Source organism: Fusarium subglutinans (genome assembly GCF_013396075.1).
Source record: "Fusarium subglutinans strain NRRL 66333 chromosome Unknown NRRL66333_c0000001, whole genome shotgun sequence".
NCBI lineage: Eukaryota > Fungi > Ascomycota > Sordariomycetes > Hypocreales > Nectriaceae > Fusarium > Fusarium subglutinans.
The window spans coordinates 1,384-19,644 of record NW_023502064.1 but is presented as its reverse complement, the minus strand read 5'-3'; the positions used below and the strand labels follow the sequence as shown (position 1 = coordinate 19,644).

Sequence of the window (18,261 nt, the reverse complement as noted above, 5' to 3'; positions counted from 1 at the left end):
CCAAACCCCAGGCGCCATAAAGTGGAACACGTCACAGCGCATTTGGAGCTGGTGCAGATCTGTAAGACACCAGAGGTGAATCCTTCGAGAAGACGTCTAGTGGGAGATCGTGTCGAAAAGAATCCGGGAAGGCGGGTTATCTTGAGCCTATCATTTGACACTGAGCGGGCGTCGAGTCGATAGTGTAGGCGGCTACTGGAATGTGTGTCTGAATAGGGCTAAGAACATGCATGACTAGAATAGCGGCAATTCTTCTAGAAAAACAACTTGGCTACATAGTACAAGATCAGCGAGCTTAAAACTAAACCCTAGCATCATTTCACCGGCGTATCACTGGATAATTACAGTGGCGGAGCATCGTTAGTGGAGTGCTAGTGCACAGCTCGCGGAGTAAACAGCCCCCAACCCCCTCAGTTGAGATGCGGGCACCGAACCGCTAGATCCCCCCCGCAGATATCACATTCTAACTAGTTAGTTATTAGACTGGAGCGGGAATCTTCGGAACGGTCTGGACTCGCCAAGAGGGGGTTCTGACACAGGCGCTATGATGCAATGCTCCCAAGTTGAAGCTGCGAGTTTGGTTACGAGGGATTAGGGTGGTATTCGTGACCCAATCTCTGGCACATCCCTGTTGATGCTGTGAGATGGGGCTTACGGTTGCATTGAGCTGCCTGCATGCCGTACCTCAGGTAGTCGGATCATTGTCATTGCGTAAGTTTGGTAGCGTAAACTGGGGGAGATTAAAGATTGAATCGACGATTCACTTACAGTAGCCTTATCTCTTAGACGCGATGCCAATAATGAGGAGAGTAGCCAAGGTGACTCCTCTCCTTGGCCAAAGAGGGTGCGGAGGCAGCCAAGTGAGTTGAGTTAGCGGCGTACCCAAGCTAGGCTCTCTCTTCATGCGGAGACAACTACCACCCTCACTCTTGGCCAACATCTAATGAATCATGCAAAACGATACACATTACCAAAACAATCATCTAACAACTATACTCTCCTCCATCGTGATGTGGGGGAAACGCTGCTTACATCTGAATCCCTGCTGCTCTTTACCCCATGTCTACTCCGCAACCTTAATCGTTAAGCTTATTCTCCTTCCCTGTTCGGTATAGCATGGCCTTGTTGCTGCGGGCGTACAGTTCTGGAAATCCCGCAGTGGGGAAATGACTTGGAGTTCTCGTCTAGCTGTCTAGCTTGGTATGTTAATGGGAGGGTTGTTTTGGAGCAAGGCAGTGCAACACGATTCTCCAATAAGAGATGAGACTAAAGGCTCGTGATGATAACGCCACTGAGGTTAGCCATTCTTCTAGAAGAAAAGAAGCACTCTAGCTGAATAACCCAAAGCTTAATGCATTCTCGTATGAAATCCAAGCTGTTAAACGCTCGGAACTGGTTTCTGTTGTAGTTTAACTCCTCTTGGCACCGTTTTCTAGCGCAGTGATAAGCCTGCTCGTAGACTAGAAGCGCAGACCATCTGTTGATCAAAGACACACAACACCATGACAGCTCCTTCATCCCTGTTCTCGCAAGACGAGTACTACCCCAAGTTCTTGGCGAGGTTCCCACACGGTCTAGACCAACTTAATCTCTGCTTCCCAGATCTGCCCTCCGAATTACACGGTCTACGGCCTTGCCGACTCCTACGCTGCACCCCGCAATGCGGGGGATGCTCAAGGACCATGGGGAACTTGGGGCATATCCCCAGGTTTTGTCGCTGTCAGGAAATGTCTATATAACTGTCCTTGAAGCGCCCATTATTTTGTTCTCATCAAGGCAGTCGAGCGCTTTGACTACCCAGCTACCTCTCTATCTTATAACTTCTTCACTTGTACTTCATCATGGCTCAACGTGATAGCAAGACCGACATCAGGGACGTCGAGCCCCAGATCTTTCAGAATGAGTATCCTGAGAAGATGATCCCTCGGGTTGAGAAGATTGATTACTCTGGTGCTCATGAGAAGACTGATCCTAAGGAGATTGCTCTTGTGAAGAAGCTTGATCGATGGATGATGGTGAGTAACTGATCACTAACACAAAAGACAAGTGTACTGATAATGATAGCCCATGCTTTGGAGTATGTACTGGCTCAACTATCTTGATCGCAATGCCATTGCCCTTGCGCGTCTCAATGATCTTGAGGAGGACCTCAACCTCAAGGGAACTGGTAAGTCTTATCTTCATATTTACAAGTCTTGACTAACAATGTGTAGAGTATCAAACCTGTGTCTCTATTCTCTTCGTCGGTTACATCCTTGGTCAAATCCCCTCCAACATGTTCCTCACCCGCACTCGTCCCTCACGCTACATGGTAAGCCTCCTCTTCCTCTAATACTCCCAAACAACCCGACTGACATCTCAGGGTATCATGATGATGCTCTGGGCCGTCGTCAGCGCCCTCACCGCCGTCGCCAAAGACTTCAAGGGTCTCCTCCTCACCCGCTTCTTCCTCGGTCTCACCGAAGCCCCCTACTACCCCGGCGCCGTCTATCTCCTCTCCATCTTCTACACCCGCAAGGAGGTCGCAACCCGAATCGCCATCCTGTACACCGGAAACATCCTCGCCACTGCTTTCGCCGGTCTCATCGCCGCTGGTATCTTCCACGGTCTTGATGATGTCGCTGGCATTGCTGGTTGGAAGTGGCTCTTTATCCTCCAGGGTGCTGTTACCTTTGTGATTGCTGTTATCGGCTACTTTGTCCTCCCTGATTTCCCTCTCACTACTAGGTGGTTGACTGAGGAGGAGAGACAGTTGGCTCATAACCGTATGGAGCTTGATACTGTGGGTAACAAGGGTGAGACTAGCACCTGGAAGGGTCTCAAGCAGGCTGCTAGTGATCCTATGGTTTGGATCTTCTGTGCCATGGCTCATCTCCACTTGGCTGCCAACGGTTTCAAGAACTTTGTAAGTCATTCAATTCCTCAATTGGGGCCAACTTCTAACAGATTAGTTCCCCTCTGTCGTCAAGACTCTCGGCTTCAACACCACCATCACTCTCGTCCTCACCTGCCCTCCCTACCTCATCGCCGGCGCCAGCACAATCCTCGTCTCATGGATGTCAGGAAAATACAACGAGCGAACCTGGCACATCACCGCCTCCAAGACCGTTGCAGTCATTGGATTCGCCTCCGCCGCCGCTACTCTCAACACAGCCGGTCGCTACGTCTGCATGGTCATCTTCACCATCGGAACCTACGCCGTCAACAGTCTGATCCTCGGTTGGTGCGGTTCTGTCTGCGGTCAGACCAAGGAGAAGAAGGCTGTTGCCATCAGCATGGTTACTATGATCATGAACATCAGCTTTATCTGGACTCCATATCTCTGGCCTAAGAGCGACGAGCCCAGATATGCCACTGCCATGGCCAGCAGTGCTGCTTTTAGTATTGGTACTGCCGCTCTCGCTTGGCTTGCTAAGATTATCCTCAAGAGGCGAAACCAGAAGCTCCGTGCTCAGGATAGCGAGACTGAGGTCTTTTATGTCTACTAAGAGATGTTGGAAATGAATTGATGATTGGACTTGACCAGAGTTTCTGGGAGAATGGTTGGATTTGAGCAGGAATTGAAGGATACAGAGATAGTAGAGTAGATATGTCAATACTTGGTCTCATTTGCAATATCAGACTGCTTTACACCATCATGCCCCGAGTCTCACGTGCATATTAATTAACCACTTAGGACGAATCAATTACTTGGTCGATATAAATTGAATGGCCAGCAACGCCAAGTAAAAATGATGCACGTCGTACTGACAAAATAAAATCACTCAAAAGAGCAAAAGGAATCTCCGGTCAGGGAATCGAACCCTGGGCTCCGCGGTTGATCTCTCAGGTTATGAGAGCGCGAAATGTTAGCCACTACACCATACCGGATGATGTTGCTTATACTTTGGCTCTCGGAATTAGGGTTTAGGAATTCTGAGCGGAGCAGGTATCCGAGAGATTGATTGTCGAGATGCCCACCCATGGTCCATCTCGCGAACAACACTTGAAAGGACTTTTGATATGGTCATTCCGGCAAGCGGAGGCGTGCGACCTCGCCAAAGCCAATGCCTTCGTGGACTTTGTACTCACATCGGCTCGAGGAACATTCACTAGGGCTTTTTTGTTCCTGGCGAACTCGCAAATGGTGTTCAGTCACGGTGACTACGCTAGCAAGCCAGTGACAGAAGCTATTCCCCGACAGCTTGGTTGTTGTGTTGGCGTTCTGTCCCAGTGTTGACTGGCTGAGACCGAACACACAAAGATCGCGGCAGGGCAGTTTACAGGCAACTGGATAAGAACCAAAGAGGAGACTGAACATGCTTGAGTCCTTGACAGTGAGAGCGACCGAGGTTGATTGGAATTTATTTTTCCATTCGCTATGTGATCAGAAGATTAGTCGTGTTTATCATTTTATACTATCTCCAAGACTATCTACACAACAACTAAAGTACGAGATATATCGCATGTTCTTCCCCAGAATGGTCATGGCAATGTCCCGAAGTCCTGTTCGGGCTTAAATTGCTATACATTTGAGGTTTTCGGTGAGAAGCCTTACGGAACTTGTTTCTACAGGTGAACATCACCATTGTCTCTCTCCACTGCTGCTATGGGCTGTATGTGCCTTGCCCTAAGAAAGTTATGGCCATGTTGGATGGGGGATGATTCATCATCACAACGCTCAAACGGCATGAGACTTGCAGCCCAGGCCACACCCCCCTAGCCTGCCCCCTGTTTACTTCCACTGCCAGTTTCAACCACTGACCAGGCAAACAAACAATCAAGCCGTCGCCAGTGGCATTGGACGCGTCCCCTTCTCGGTCTCTTACCTCGCACTTCGCATCCGATCAACTCTTCCTTCTTCTCTCTCAAAACACCAACATCACCCCAAACATATCCCACAAAACTCACTCTCTTATCTTTCCATCAATAACCCATCTATTTATTCTTCTATCATCCCAAGTCTTGAGGTATTCTTGAAACTCATACAAAGTTCTCATATCATCACAACATTCGGAACTTTCATCTTAACCGACATTTTCATTCATCTTCTTGGACAGCAGCAACAGCGCATCTTTCTTATCCGCAACATCACGAGGCAAGACTTCGATCATATTCTACCGATTTTATCAGCTCGTGGAAGCACGACAACTGAGTATCAACTTCGTTAACTCACGGAATAGTCCCTCTAGAGCACCCATCACAGATATCTCCTTGTTTGCAGATCTCCCCTTTGATCTCAGACACCTCTATCACATCTCGCACCGCCGCTGACTTTAGAGAGGAGGTGTTAACCTCGCCTTGATCAAGCACTGTCTGAACACCAACCATATTCCCCTGGCTCTACCGAAAACACATCTTCCATATTGCGGCACGCGCTTGACACACAGAACAGTCAGAAGAACAATTCCTACCTTTCTCATATCTTGTCCCTGGAACTTACGACTGAGTATTCTCAAACAAACTCTCTATCCTTCGACCTTTGATCTACGCGTCAACATTAACAACACCACCAATTCAGGTATCTAACCCCTACCATGGTAAGTCATTAGCCTTTATCAGTTAACCTATTGCCATTCTCATACCCACCATATCGCTCCCTGTTTCATAACTAACGCTACTTCTCTCAGATGGCGTGTCCGTTCTCCGAACTCCCGATGGAGTTAAAAGTTGAGATCATGAGCTACGTCATCCCACCCATGTCTAGTCCCATCGACAACTCTGTTCACCTGGAAGCCGCCTATGTCGCCGTCGGAGATCTGGCGTCCGTGTCCAAGGATTTCAAGCGGGTGGTTGAAACACTCCACCGCATCAAGGCCATCACCATCGATGAAGGAAAAACCAAGTTCACCATGGATCCCATCCGGGATACCCTCGTGGTTTTCTGGATGGATATCCCAAGCCCGAATCCTGACAATTCATGGATTCGATCCATGAAGGCGGCTGGCTACAAGGTAGACGACGAGGCGTTGCCTATTCGTCGGTTGATCGCATTCAGCGACTACCCGATGCTGCCCCCGTCGCAGGACCCTTCTGGATGCAGTAAGTCAATCATAAACCGTTGTATGGCACTCGCTAATCTTGGTAGTTTCCCGAACCACCCGTGCTCAAACCGTGGCCAACACTCTTCGCTGGAAGACTGAGCCTTTCGAGACCGACCTCCCCATGTTCTCGCGCTTCCCGTTCCTAGAAGAAGCCGTTGTGTCAGTATCAATGATGACACGTATGTGGCACATCTCCGGCTTTCAGATGGAGGGACCAGATGTTGTAGCACCACGCACGAACGGCGAGAGCTGGGGACTCAATCGCGTTGGGCCGCATAGCGTCACTGCGGCTCGATACTTCAAGGACAAGGGAATTCAGGCCGACACTGGAATCCCATGGGAGTTCCCTCGCTCACCCTTCTTAAAGCACCCTTGGTCATTCTTGTGGACCCACCACGCGACTCTTATCTCGCAGCCAGAAGATGTCCATCCACATATCGATCAGCATGCTACCTACATTCATCCTCTAGACCGACCATTTATTGGGCTGTATGGGTACAGCCGCGGAACCCGTTCGCTTGGAGGAAAGTGGGCTGGCTTCCGGTATCATACGAAAACACACAAAGTTCAGTTCTCTCCCCTGGCGTGGTACGAAGTAGAGCCGATTGTTCATCGGCTGGGATACGACCCCTCGCATGGTCGACCACTCGCTAACGGAGCCGATCCGCAGTTCGTGGCCCGGGTTTGGATGATTCGAGAAGGGGATGAACCAAAAGATGAGCCTCATCACTGTTGGATCGAGGTGAAGGAGCCAAAGCAGTACGACGCGAACAAGCCCTGGGAGCAGGATGAACCCTACGTGGAGGAGATCGCTACCACTTAGAAGTTGGTGCGAAGCACTCTTCTTCGTCGACATGAGCATGCTGGCTACACTCTCCAGATGAACTGAGGAAATGTCAGGGCTCAGGAGCATACAGGGATGTGAAAAGTGACGAAATCGGGTGACATTGACTGTTGTGTACATCATACGGACCCTCTCTAGAGATTGGGTCGGGAGCTATGGGCTGAGTCGGAGTCCATATGCCAACGAGACTTCCTGACGAGAGAAAAGGTATTGATGTTGGCGTCTGGATTGAGGTTTGGGAATGTGACAGTTCTTGCGTTTGGACTTTTCAGCTGCACGGTTGGCCTATATTTCTTGTACGAACCTTGTAATAGTAGCTGTTTGCAGGCCACCACCCGGAAGCCAGTTGGCCATTAGTCTAGATCATAGGATACTGGAATCCATGAAAGATGCGATTTACTATCGGAGATTGAGACAATAATTGCAGCTTGATAACTGCATCTAGCGTCTAAGTTATGGCAACACGTACCGTTAATTGAAAGGATAACGGTTTCCAGGAGACCATGGTGATTTATGGTGGTTTTGATTCGTCTATGGCGCGTGGCGTGATGTACGTATCAGCTGTCAGGTCTATCCACTCAAAATTACATGTGATCCATCAAGTTTGAAGTTCAAAAGGGCTTTTTAGCCATCGCTTCGTCTTGAAACTTATCGCCAGGGTACGAGTACATTCCAAATAAACCTCGCTACCATCATGTTTACGAACTCCTTTGGATCCTAGACACGACATGACACGGGCCCCAAGCACCAGAAGGGTTGGACTTTGAAGGGGTTATTTGGCCCACTGTCAAAGATGAAAACGGACACCATGACTACTTAAATGGCGTTTTCCATCGATGCAGAGGCAGGCGTCGCAACTCTGGCGACGCGGTTCGATACCGGGCTGACTTGACGACAGGGAGCGCCTTGAACCGCACAGAGGCTGTAGATCGCATGTCAAGTACCCGTTCAATAGTATAAACAAACACCATCTCAAAATGCCCAAGCTTTCTGAAATCTCAGCCTGAAACTCGTTAGGGACAGTCTAAGAAGCAGTAACGAGGGAATGGCCAGGCCGCTGTATATCTCAGCTACTCTCCCTAATCAGCGCATCGGGGCCGGAGCAAGAGCTACGTCACGATTCAAATGAACAGCCTTTTGAACAAGATCACTGGAATTGGCTCGTGAAGTGGCTTGAGTGCCATGATCCAAAGTTCAAGCAGAGCTTAGATTATATCCAAAGTTATCTCGCTGCGGTAACTCTTGCCCCCCTTGAGGCTCGTTTCCGTAAGTGTATGCGAGCCTGAAATAACATCCAAGGATATTCTCAAATCATGTCTGCTTCAAAGAACGTTTCCAAAAGATCGTGTCCTATTGCTTCGTTTTAGCCCATGTCTAGCCAGGAACATCGTGCAGAGGCCATAACGGAAGGGAATGAGAGCTTTGGGAATAATCGATCGTGTTAATCGCGACATATTTGATGCCAGATACCTGGTGTTTGCTTGTACTGTTTAAATGAATGGAGAATGGTGATGTATTCCAATTGACAAGGACAGGGGGCTCTCATCTATCTAAGGTGTAAGTCTTCCCACTTGGCATCCGCAGCGCCTAACAGTTCCCCATCCATGATTCCATGCACATAAGCCTCTCCAACGATCGAGTAACACTCTGGTATTTCCATGCTCCCTCTCCTGACCACGAACGGTACGCGCCCGCCAGACAGAAGAACCAGTTCGTCCCCTGGTTGACAAGACGGATGTGCGAGACCCAAGTACCCACCGTCTGTAAGGAAAAGTCTTCTATACCAAGAGATATGGTGCATAGTACTTCGATAGAGATCACCATCTTCATCGAGAGCCTCCTCCATTTGATGGTCCATCTGATGGTCATCCTTCAATATGTCAAGAATTGAGTCAATGCCAGGTGTCAAACTAGGCCTCTCCACGGCTACCCGCTGAGTATCGGACGAAATAGAAAGATGTTGCTGGAGTTCCCACCGTGCCTGCAAAGCAAATGCGGCAAATTTATAGCGCCAATCTTGACTGACTGGGTAAGAGCTTGCTCCAAAGCCGATATTCCCGACGAGCGTGCGCCAAAAGGCGTCAATCATGGGAAAGGACTTTCCATTGGTGATTGGGTACGGTGCACTGAAATCAACCATACTCGCCCACTTCTCCAAGGTGTTGTAGATCGACTCCTCTGCTGCAGGACCTATCTTAGATATCGCGTCAACTCTATACGCCGACAGCGTCAGGATATTTGGGTTAGAAGGTGAATGCTGAACACTGACGTCTCGTCCTACTGCAGCGGCATACAAGGTAAACCATCCAGGTCGCGGTGGCATACAGAGGATAGAGGCAACCTGATGCACGCTGTAGTCTGGAACCCAACTCGGAAGCTGTTGAATTTGCCGAAACTTCACATCTTCGACACCAGAAAGGATGTCCAGTGAACCTTGGCGGATGAGATGAAGAGTGACATCTCGAAAGACCTCGACAACAGACTTTCGGTAATCTGGTCTAAGAGCCGGTGGCAGCGCTTCTTTTCTCCCGCTCTCAGCTAGATTTGTCAGCGCGAATATCTTGTCCACTGGCTTCGTAGCTTTGAAGCGCCGTGTCGATGCTAGCAAAAGATCTAAGCTCTGATGCTCTCCCTCCTGATGTCGCAAACGACAGTTCATCATACCCGTGATGAAGCCCGCTGCCCCAGAGACGCTGTAAATATCGTGGAAGACTTTGATCCATGAGCTCTCAACGAGGAAAGTCGCGGCCCTCCCGACAACGTCAAACGGTAGCATCAACAGTCCGCAGAATATAGATGTCTTGCGTGAGACTGCGACTTCCTGGATGATCCAGGCTCGTTGAAACGCGGTTCGTGAGATGAACTGCATGAGAGAGCCCCATACTGGGTTATCGTGCTCTGGTAGGCCGATAGTCCTCATGAAGATAGGGTTAAGCAAAGCGCTCATTCCAGGCCGAGAACCTTCAGACTCAAGGAGATACGTCTCTAGGCGATACAAAGATGAAAGAAGATCCAATACTGCCTCTGCATTCTCTCCCGGCTCGCCGATCCAAAATATATCCATAGAAGCACGCTGGTAGATCTCACACATCTGCCCTATCTGCTGAACGCACTCGCCCGTATCGTCTTGGTTGATGCATATCTGATCAATCCAGATGATGCGCTCGCCGGCTGTTTCGCGGTAATTCTGGAGGAAGTTCCAGAGATTCAGGCTGACGTTCAGGTACTTGTCGTTGATCAGTACAGGCCGGAAGGTCTTGGGCAAAGACTCGTCGTGCCATGTATAGGATAATGCGATGTATGGAGGGGTCTCTTGCGCAGCGAGATCGACATCAAACATCCTGCAGCGAAGAATACCGGGGCCACCATCTGATAGGATCTGAAGTAGGCGGAAGCTGGTGGGGTTTCTGAGGCTCTGGTATGTTAATTTTGGTACTCCTTGAGGTACTTCAAGAACTTGCGGTTCCACGCTTGGGAAGATCTCCGATGCGCTGATAGGCTCTCTTTGCGATGCAGACTGAGATGACATAGTGATAGACCTAATTAGGGATTCTTCTGATCGGTTCTTCAACATGCTTGTGAAGTCTCAGGTGGATTCAGTGGGTCAACGAGAGGTGCTTGTTTACCGCTGTTTTGACTTAGACTTGCTTTCTTATGATATAAATTTTTAAGGACATAAACAATAACAAAGGGTAGTTCCTCTGACAGGGCATAGTCTTTCTGCGCATATCTGTAAAATGAAGGCGTGGGATAATGCCTTACCCCGCTTTGCGATATTGAGCTGTTCGCTACTCAGCCTTATGGCGCAGGCTTATTCTAAGAGGCTATGTATGACCAGCCGACTTCACCGCGTTCTCCGAATCCTGTCCGACCTGTCCAACGAAGCGCGTTCGGTCGGATATAACGGGGAACCGAAATATCGATCTGAAACTACTCGAACCACTTACAGAATGGCCATAATTAGCTACAGTCAAACACACACATCCCTCGCAATACCTCTCACCCCTTGTACATCTTGACTGTAACACAATTCAGGCTATTTGCACATTCGTGCCGTTTAACCTAGTTAGACAGGGAAAATCGGACTTTGCTGTGGGACTGTATTACGTGTACTAAACTATATAAAAAGGGGCACATTTAGAGCAATGGATAAGAGTATGATTTATATAATTAAACTGCCCAGATTAAGTATAAGAATAGTCTAATAGTAGACAGTCTGTATATTCATAATAGAGACTGTCTCTTGAGTAGGAACTATAAGTATGTATATTTATTTCCAGTATGAACGCTCAAGCTAGTTATTAAAGGTAAGAAAGTGGAAGCCTGCGTTTCGGCAATTGAGTTAAACTTTACCCTGGAACCGAGCCTTCCGGCAGTATCATGGTCCATGCCAAGGTATGGTCTGATAGTTATTATCTGCAACTAGTCATGCTGTTTCTAAGCCAATCAGTTACTTATATTACCTCCCGGGATTAACGCGTTCAACCTGTCTTTAAAATGAATATAAAAACGTGTACAGAGCCCAAGAAAATTAACCTCTATCTTTAGTTTACTTTGGTAAAAACTTCATGTGATCTGCCTTGAATAAATTCATCTCATATCATTTTTCCAATATCTACCTCACTTTTCGTAGTATGTTCCAAAAGTCCTTTATGAGATAGTAAGAAGTTAACACTAACAATACAAAAGCAAATTATGAAGCTCCTTTTAGCCATTCTGTTTGCCACGATGGCTGCAGCGACGCCTATCCTCGAAAAGCACCCTCGAGGGCCTGCTGAACCAAGTCGCTTGGATGTTCGCAGTGCAGATTGTGGTTACAGCGCATGCGATGGAGGCTGTGGTCAGTGTAGTGATGGTTCCAATGTGTGCTGTCCTTATGATTCCAGCGTTTCTTGTTATGTCTTTTCATGTTAAATGTCAACTTCTTATGTATTCTTAGAGAGACGAATTCCATACACTGCCTACTACTTCAGGCTTTTTCTGGTTGCTCTGTCCTCTGCACAAGCTATGTGGCTAAACCAGGGTCGAATACTCTGCAATTTCGCGAGCTCTGGTACATATAAACTGCCGATCTTGCCTTCAGTGGCGCCATTGAGCCGTTACGACTGTACATAGCTCGAATAAAATTAATATATATAAATTATAACTATCAGAATTCAATTACTTAAAAAGATAGTGTTCAGAATTCTGCGGCAAACGTAATCCGCATTCTAAAAATGCATCGTCGCAGCGAAGTACCGGCGGTGCTTTGATGGCGCTTGATCTACGGAAGACAGAACGAGTGTCTGTCTGCCTTGGGAAGCGGAGGGCCAGGACAATTGCCAGCATCGATGCGAAAATTTGGCACGGCGTTGGGTCTGGGCACCAATAGAGATCGTAAATGGTCGCGGAAATTGGCCGCGAAGTGACGAAGTGGTTTTTGGGAGTGGCAGAGCAATTAGTTAGTTAGGTTGTAGTGGATAGGTGGCTAGCTAGCGCCACATCTCGCTATGTGATAGGGGTCTCTGACCTGAAACTCAGTGAACTTTATAGACCATTTATCGCAAGAGCAAGTCGCTAATCGGTGGAGCAGTAAATTTACAGGGCATTTATCGCAGGAGCAAGGCCACAGACCTGAGGAGTAGGCACGTGTCGGTTACGCAATTGGTCAGGTGCCATCTCTTTTTTGATGTGACAGAATGATCGATCTCAGACCGGATTTGGATAGCCAGGGTTGGAGGGGTTGGGTGAACGAAATGTCTTCTTCAGACCAAGCATCTTGGTCCAAATGTCCAAGGCAACCAGACTGATTGAGTGTAAGCAACTTATTGAAGCTTGCACTGTCTCTACAGAAATTAGAAGTGGCGGTCAAGAATACAAAATGCAAGCAAGGCCCTGTCTCGGTGCATGAAAATGAAATGCTTGTGTAACCATTGTGTTTTTCTTCACCATCAGCACGATCATCGTTGTGGGCCGTGTCGGGAAATCGAAGCGGACGTCTCCCCGCGGATGCGCCATATCGCGCCGATCCAATTGAAAGCAGGCCTTCAAAGCGACAGATTTTGTACGGGCGCACGAAGGAGTACCATCTGTTGGTTGTTGCAAGAAGATGGACAAGGAAAAAGAAAAGACGGCGGGGATAACCCCTGTCAAGTTGCCAGTGCATGGTGTAGCCGTTGTAAAGCCCTGTCTACGCTAAAATATGTATTCACCCAGAGGCCGAGACTGGCGTGAGGGGAGGGACAAATCAGGATGTGAGATTCGCGACGGAAGCAAACGGCAGCGTACCGCGCTTATGGCCCGCTTCATTTCCTTTCCGTTTACTCCGTACTTTCAACCGTATTACAGTGACTGACAACGCTCTGACTGCGGGGAAGCAAGCCTAGGCAAGCCACAGGCGCGGCCATGAGCCATATCAAAGGCAAAGGACACTCGATTAAGAGATCTAATGCTACTCAGGCTCTGAGATTGCTTGGGACTCAAGTCTTGCAGTGCACTGAAGCAGATCTCCAGCTGAACAATAAGGCTGTAGACAGTTACTTGGCAGAGCAGGAGGAGAAAAACAAGCATCGCAAGGCTTCTACCATGAACCTCGCACATGCTCCCCAGACGGATGAGATACACATGGCTTGGTTCGGTGACGACGACAAGGGCTATTGCCTGCACGCCTTTCTGGTCATGCCATTCTTCCCGCGGCCCGGCGATGGCATGGATATCCAATCTGTTACCGAGTCAGACCTCAATGTCGATATCCCCGCTTGTTACAAGCTTAATGAGACGTCTGATGGGTATGATTGGGCCGAGGGCTACGAGGAGCACGGGAAATATGCCAATAATAGGGTTTACCCGATAATGTGCCTTGTTGGTGAAGCCCCTCACAAGGTCGATTGGCTTCCAGTCTGTCACTTTAGAAAGCTCGATCTTAAAGACGAGGATCTGGAGGACAAGGACGTTATCGAGGCGTTCATGAGCAAAAGCACGACAGGCAAGTGTGGTTGACTACAGTCCTATTCTTACCTTACTAATAAAACTATATACAGAACATGGAAACGATATTGCAGATGAATCTGAAGATCTGTACGAAGATAGTACTGCTGGCAATAACGATGTACCGACCTCTAGCCGGGATAGACAGAGTCCTATTGGCAGGGCATCTGAGAACGTCAGCACAGACCAAAGTATCCAGCCTAGGTCGACAGCAGAGGACCCTGAGAGCAGGTCGCCTGAGCCGGACCTCCCGACGCAAGTGGTAAAGAACGAACCCGCAACTGTAGGACGCGGAGATGGGGCTACAAGTCGGGCGGGCCAGCCTACACGGGCACGCCAGCCGTCCGTTCAGCGAAGATGGCCAGCAGCACGAAAGGGTCCTCCCAACATGGAAACTTTAGATAGCAGTGACAGCGAGTGACAACAAAGATCGGGTTGACGGTGTGGCGTGGATCTACGGGTAATTGCAAGAACGAGGCCGACTAAAGTGGATGAGACGTGGGAGAAGAATTGCGAGAGATGCATGTTTAATTAGGGACCGTATTTGGATCTATCGATAATCTTCTTGAATTTAACGAGTATCGGCTTCGCTGCTTTGCAGAAGTATCTAAGACTTCGACCTCTCATCCTCAGCTGCCCGTCTCCATTTTGCGCCAAACTTCCACTGAACAGCCAAGCTCACTACTGCAACAGCCTGCACCGAAACACAGACCGTAAACGCCAACCCGACGCCGATAGAGTTGATCATCGGCATAACAAAGCTCGTGCCTCCCGCGGCGAACAAGCATCTTGCAAGGTTCAGGCTCGCGCTGGCAGCGGCGCTGCGGTCGTGAAAGACATCGACGAGATATGTCATTACGACAGACTGCATGGAAACAGCAGACCAGCCCGTGATGAAAGTCGATACAATTGGAACCGCGATGTGAACCCGATGCGGATATTGAATGGTCCAGCCGAAGAGTAAGATGGACGCGCATTGGAGGAGGGAGAACAGGGGGACGAGGCGGAGGCGTGATGTCTCCAGTGGAAAGTCATTTTCCAGCGTCTTTTGCGTACTAGCAGGTTCAACGTCATCTCCCGTGATACTGCTCGTAATGCGTGCATCATGCCGAGCTTTAAAACGGCGGTAGTCGATGTTGAGTATCTTGCCGGTAATCAGTGTTCCCACCATTGAACCCACGCCATTGGCGATGAATGTGAGTCCGATCTGAGTTTCTGTGAGACCATATTTATCTTCGAAGAGACTAGACATGGCTGTGATGCTCATCTGCCAAACAGCATAATAGACTGCGAGGAAGACGATGATGGGAGCAGCTTGCTTGCTGATGAGGATGCGGAAGGGTCCTGTAATGTCGATGTGCTTTTTGGCCGCAGGCGATGTAGTGACTGCGTCATTATGCCAAACGACTTTGGTCGTCTTCTGATAAACACGTAGAGGGTATTTGGCTAAGTCGTGTGTAGGTTCTCGGCTCCCATTACCAACAATAGACCTCAACGTTTCAGGTAAGAGGAGAAACAAGAGAACCAGAAAAACACCGCTGTAGATGGTCAAGAACCAAAAGATAGATCTCCATCCAAGAGATCCAGCCAACGCACCGCCGATAATCGGACCAACTGCCACGGGCACCAGCAGCCCTGCTTGAAATACACCCATTAGCCCACCGCGATTGTCTCGGGTCGTAATATCTCCGATAACACCTGAGCCTATAGCAATTGTACTAGCACTTCCAGTGCTTTGAACACATCTCAGCACAACCATAGTTGCATAGTTCTTGGCTTCTGCCAGGCCGATACATGCTCCTAGAAACACAATGAAGGTGAGCGAGTATGCAACTCGACGACCCTTGACATCTGATATTGGGCCCCAGAGACTGGGGGCTAGACCTTGGAAAATAAGGTATGAAGTAACAGTGAGGTTGATCAATTCAATCGAGACATCGAGGTCGTGGGCGATGGTTGGGAGGGCTGGGAAATAAATGTTTGATGCGAAACCTGAGACTATGATTTAATTAACGGGGGAGGGTCAGATTGAGGATTACATAGGGACTTACATGTTGCCGCGATGGAGACAAGTGTGACAATCAAGGCAGTTTGGCGTTTGTCGAAGATGCTATAGGGCTGTGACGGCAATGGAGCCGTTGCAGGTAGTTCCGTGCCAGTCATTGTTTACGATATTTGATATAATATTTTGATGGAAGTTATCTATAATTGACATTTTCGAGGAAGTGAAGTTAAAGTCTGGTTTTATAGCGTAGATTGGCATCTCGAGATCATGACGCAAATACAAGGGCTCCTGGAGTTCGGAGTTGAGGGATACTACAGTGGGGACGTGGCGAACTCAGCTCCGAAGGACAAACCACTAGCTTATGCGGTATAAAGTAGCGGATTTAAGACCTAAGCCCTTAAAGATTTTTGTTTTTAGATAACTGCCTTGTCTAGTTTATGCTAATCCGACTTATACTACTAGGCTATTTGTATTAGTGCTTTATTTAGCTTTAAACCTTGTTGGTCAGATGCATGACCGCGAATCGTGATACTGCAAATTGTTTACATGTAATGGTTAGGTCTAACTGTATTAAACTAAGCCATGCTTAGGTTTATTGTTAGCAGATTATATAGGGCATATACTAAGTATTATTAAAGCATTATATTTCTTAATAGTAAATTAATACGTATTAGGCTTAGTTAATATAAAAAAGTATTAGTTAATAGCTAGTAAGCTAAGTTCTATCTAATACTAAATAAATATATATATATACTTATAGTTCCTTAGTAAGAATAATATAATATAAGGTTACTATTAGTCCTGGAGTAATATAGTCTTAAAGTACTATTAGTCTAATATTAGTTAGTCCTATCCTAATTAGTTTAATATTAGATCTTATAAGTATTAGTAGATATAGGCTATAGTATCTCTATTAGGTAAAATTTATAGGGTATAATTTTATACGTAATGTAACTGCTAAGGTTATAATATAATCTCCCCTCTTTACTAAGTCTTATCCCTCAGGCTATCTTATCTAACTAATACTAGTTTCTTTAGTAAGTCCTAACTTAAACCTTTTATTATTATATTATATAATATTTAACTGTATTTCTAAGCAGTTATCTTAAAAGGATTATAAAATCCAAACTCTTACACTTTTTATTAAATTTGCTAATAAAGAGGCTAATATGCCTTATACTTATTATTTCCAGGCAGGTAAGAAATATCTAATATCTTCTAATTTTGCTTACTGTAATAAGTATATTTAAGTAAAGAAGTTATATAATAGTACTTATATTATGGCTTCCTGTAAGTATTTATATACTATAGTATTTTTAGTCTTTTGCTAATTTATATAGTAATATTACTAATAAAATAAAAGAAAAAGCTAAAGAATAATAAAGATTAAGCTAGTAAGGATCTACTTAAACTTTATAAAAAGATAGCTACTTTGTAAGATTATTTAGCTGTAACTACAGGTTGTTTATTGTAGATTTATAAGATTAAGAGTTAGGTAAAAGAAAAACATTTTAAGGCTACTTATCAGGGTCTATAGAAAGTAAAGCAAGAAGATAACTTATTATCTATACTAGATACTTATAAAGCTACTATAGTTAAAAATCTTTAGGTTAATTATATTCTAGATTATATTAACTAGTTTACTTTTAGTTTAGGTAAGGATTTACTTAACGCTTTATCTTTACTTAATCTTAGTAGAACTTTATTAGGAGTTATTAAGCCTTAATAAGGTATTTTAGTAATTTCTATATATTTTCGTTTTCTAGGTAGTTTTTCTATTTTATTAAGTATCCTCTTTAGCTATTAACCTTATAAGTATCTTTAATTACTTTTACTTTATAAACTTCTAGTTTTAAGATTTCGATTTTTTATAGTTTATTGCCTATTTTAACTTATATTGTGTTTACTGCTAATTTAAGTAATAAAACGTGAAAGACTAAATAGAGCCTAATTTTCTTTAGTAAGTCTAATTTATAGTTATTTTTTAAGATTTTTTATAATACCCTGTAGGGTTTAATAAACTTATAGTCCAGTTTATAAGTTAGTTAATTTATTTTAATATTTTTTATAGATAGGTAAACTATATTTCCCTTTAAAAAGGTTAGTCCTTTTAACTATTTTGGGTTATAGTAGTTTTTTATTTATTTTTTAATAAATTTAAGTTTTATTTTTATTTCTTTATATAGGTTTTTAAGGTTATTACTTTTAATAATAGTGGCTAGGTTAATTGATTTTTCTAGTTATACATTATAGTATATATTTAGTATAAATTCGAAATTAGCGTAAGCTAGTATAAGCTTTGTGCTTTTATTATATGCAGTATTATAGGCAAGTTGGGCTATTAGTAACTTTTTGACCTAATTATCTTATTTATAGTTAATATAACACTGTAGATACTATTTAAGTACTTAATTTATGTGTTT

At 45.9% G+C, this 18,261-nt stretch overlaps 5 protein-coding genes across 5 annotated transcripts; 3 read left to right on the top strand and 2 right to left on the bottom strand.

Moving 5' to 3' along the window:
- Window positions 1–1,841: 1,841 nt before the first annotated feature.
- FSUBG_5 (major facilitator superfamily transporter) lies at window positions 1,842–3,488 on the top strand (the record flags this gene model as incomplete). Its single annotated transcript, XM_036683048.1, has 5 exons — window positions 1,842–2,015; window positions 2,065–2,167; window positions 2,214–2,311; window positions 2,363–2,905; window positions 2,952–3,488. The coding sequence occupies 5 exons, from the start codon at window positions 1,842–1,844 to the stop codon at window positions 3,486–3,488; spliced, it is 1,455 nt and encodes a 484-aa protein (XP_036544143.1).
- A 2,028-nt stretch (window positions 3,489–5,516) lies between these two features.
- Window positions 5,517–6,846, top strand: FSUBG_4 (uncharacterized protein; the record flags this gene model as incomplete). Its single annotated transcript, XM_036681940.1, has 3 exons — window positions 5,517–5,519; window positions 5,610–6,021; window positions 6,068–6,846. 3 exons carry the CDS (start codon window positions 5,517–5,519, stop codon window positions 6,844–6,846), a joined length of 1,194 nt encoding a protein of 397 aa, XP_036544142.1.
- Window positions 6,847–8,413: 1,567 nt separating this feature from the next.
- FSUBG_3 (het-6-heterokaryon incompatibility) lies at window positions 8,414–10,396 on the bottom strand (the record flags this gene model as incomplete). Its single annotated transcript, XM_036680833.1, has 1 exon — window positions 8,414–10,396. The coding sequence occupies one exon, from the start codon at window positions 10,394–10,396 to the stop codon at window positions 8,414–8,416; it is 1,983 nt and encodes a 660-aa protein (XP_036544141.1).
- Window positions 10,397–13,251: 2,855 nt separating this feature from the next.
- Window positions 13,252–14,254, top strand: FSUBG_2 (uncharacterized protein; the record flags this gene model as incomplete). Its single annotated transcript, XM_036679725.1, has 2 exons — window positions 13,252–13,840; window positions 13,887–14,254. The coding sequence occupies 2 exons, from the start codon at window positions 13,252–13,254 to the stop codon at window positions 14,252–14,254; spliced, it is 957 nt and encodes a 318-aa protein (XP_036544140.1).
- A 186-nt stretch (window positions 14,255–14,440) lies between these two features.
- Window positions 14,441–15,996, bottom strand: FSUBG_1 (multidrug transporter; the record flags this gene model as incomplete). Its single annotated transcript, XM_036674531.1, has 2 exons — window positions 14,441–15,825; window positions 15,885–15,996. The coding sequence occupies 2 exons, from the start codon at window positions 15,994–15,996 to the stop codon at window positions 14,441–14,443; spliced, it is 1,497 nt and encodes a 498-aa protein (XP_036544139.1).
- Window positions 15,997–18,261: the final 2,265 nt, after the last annotated feature.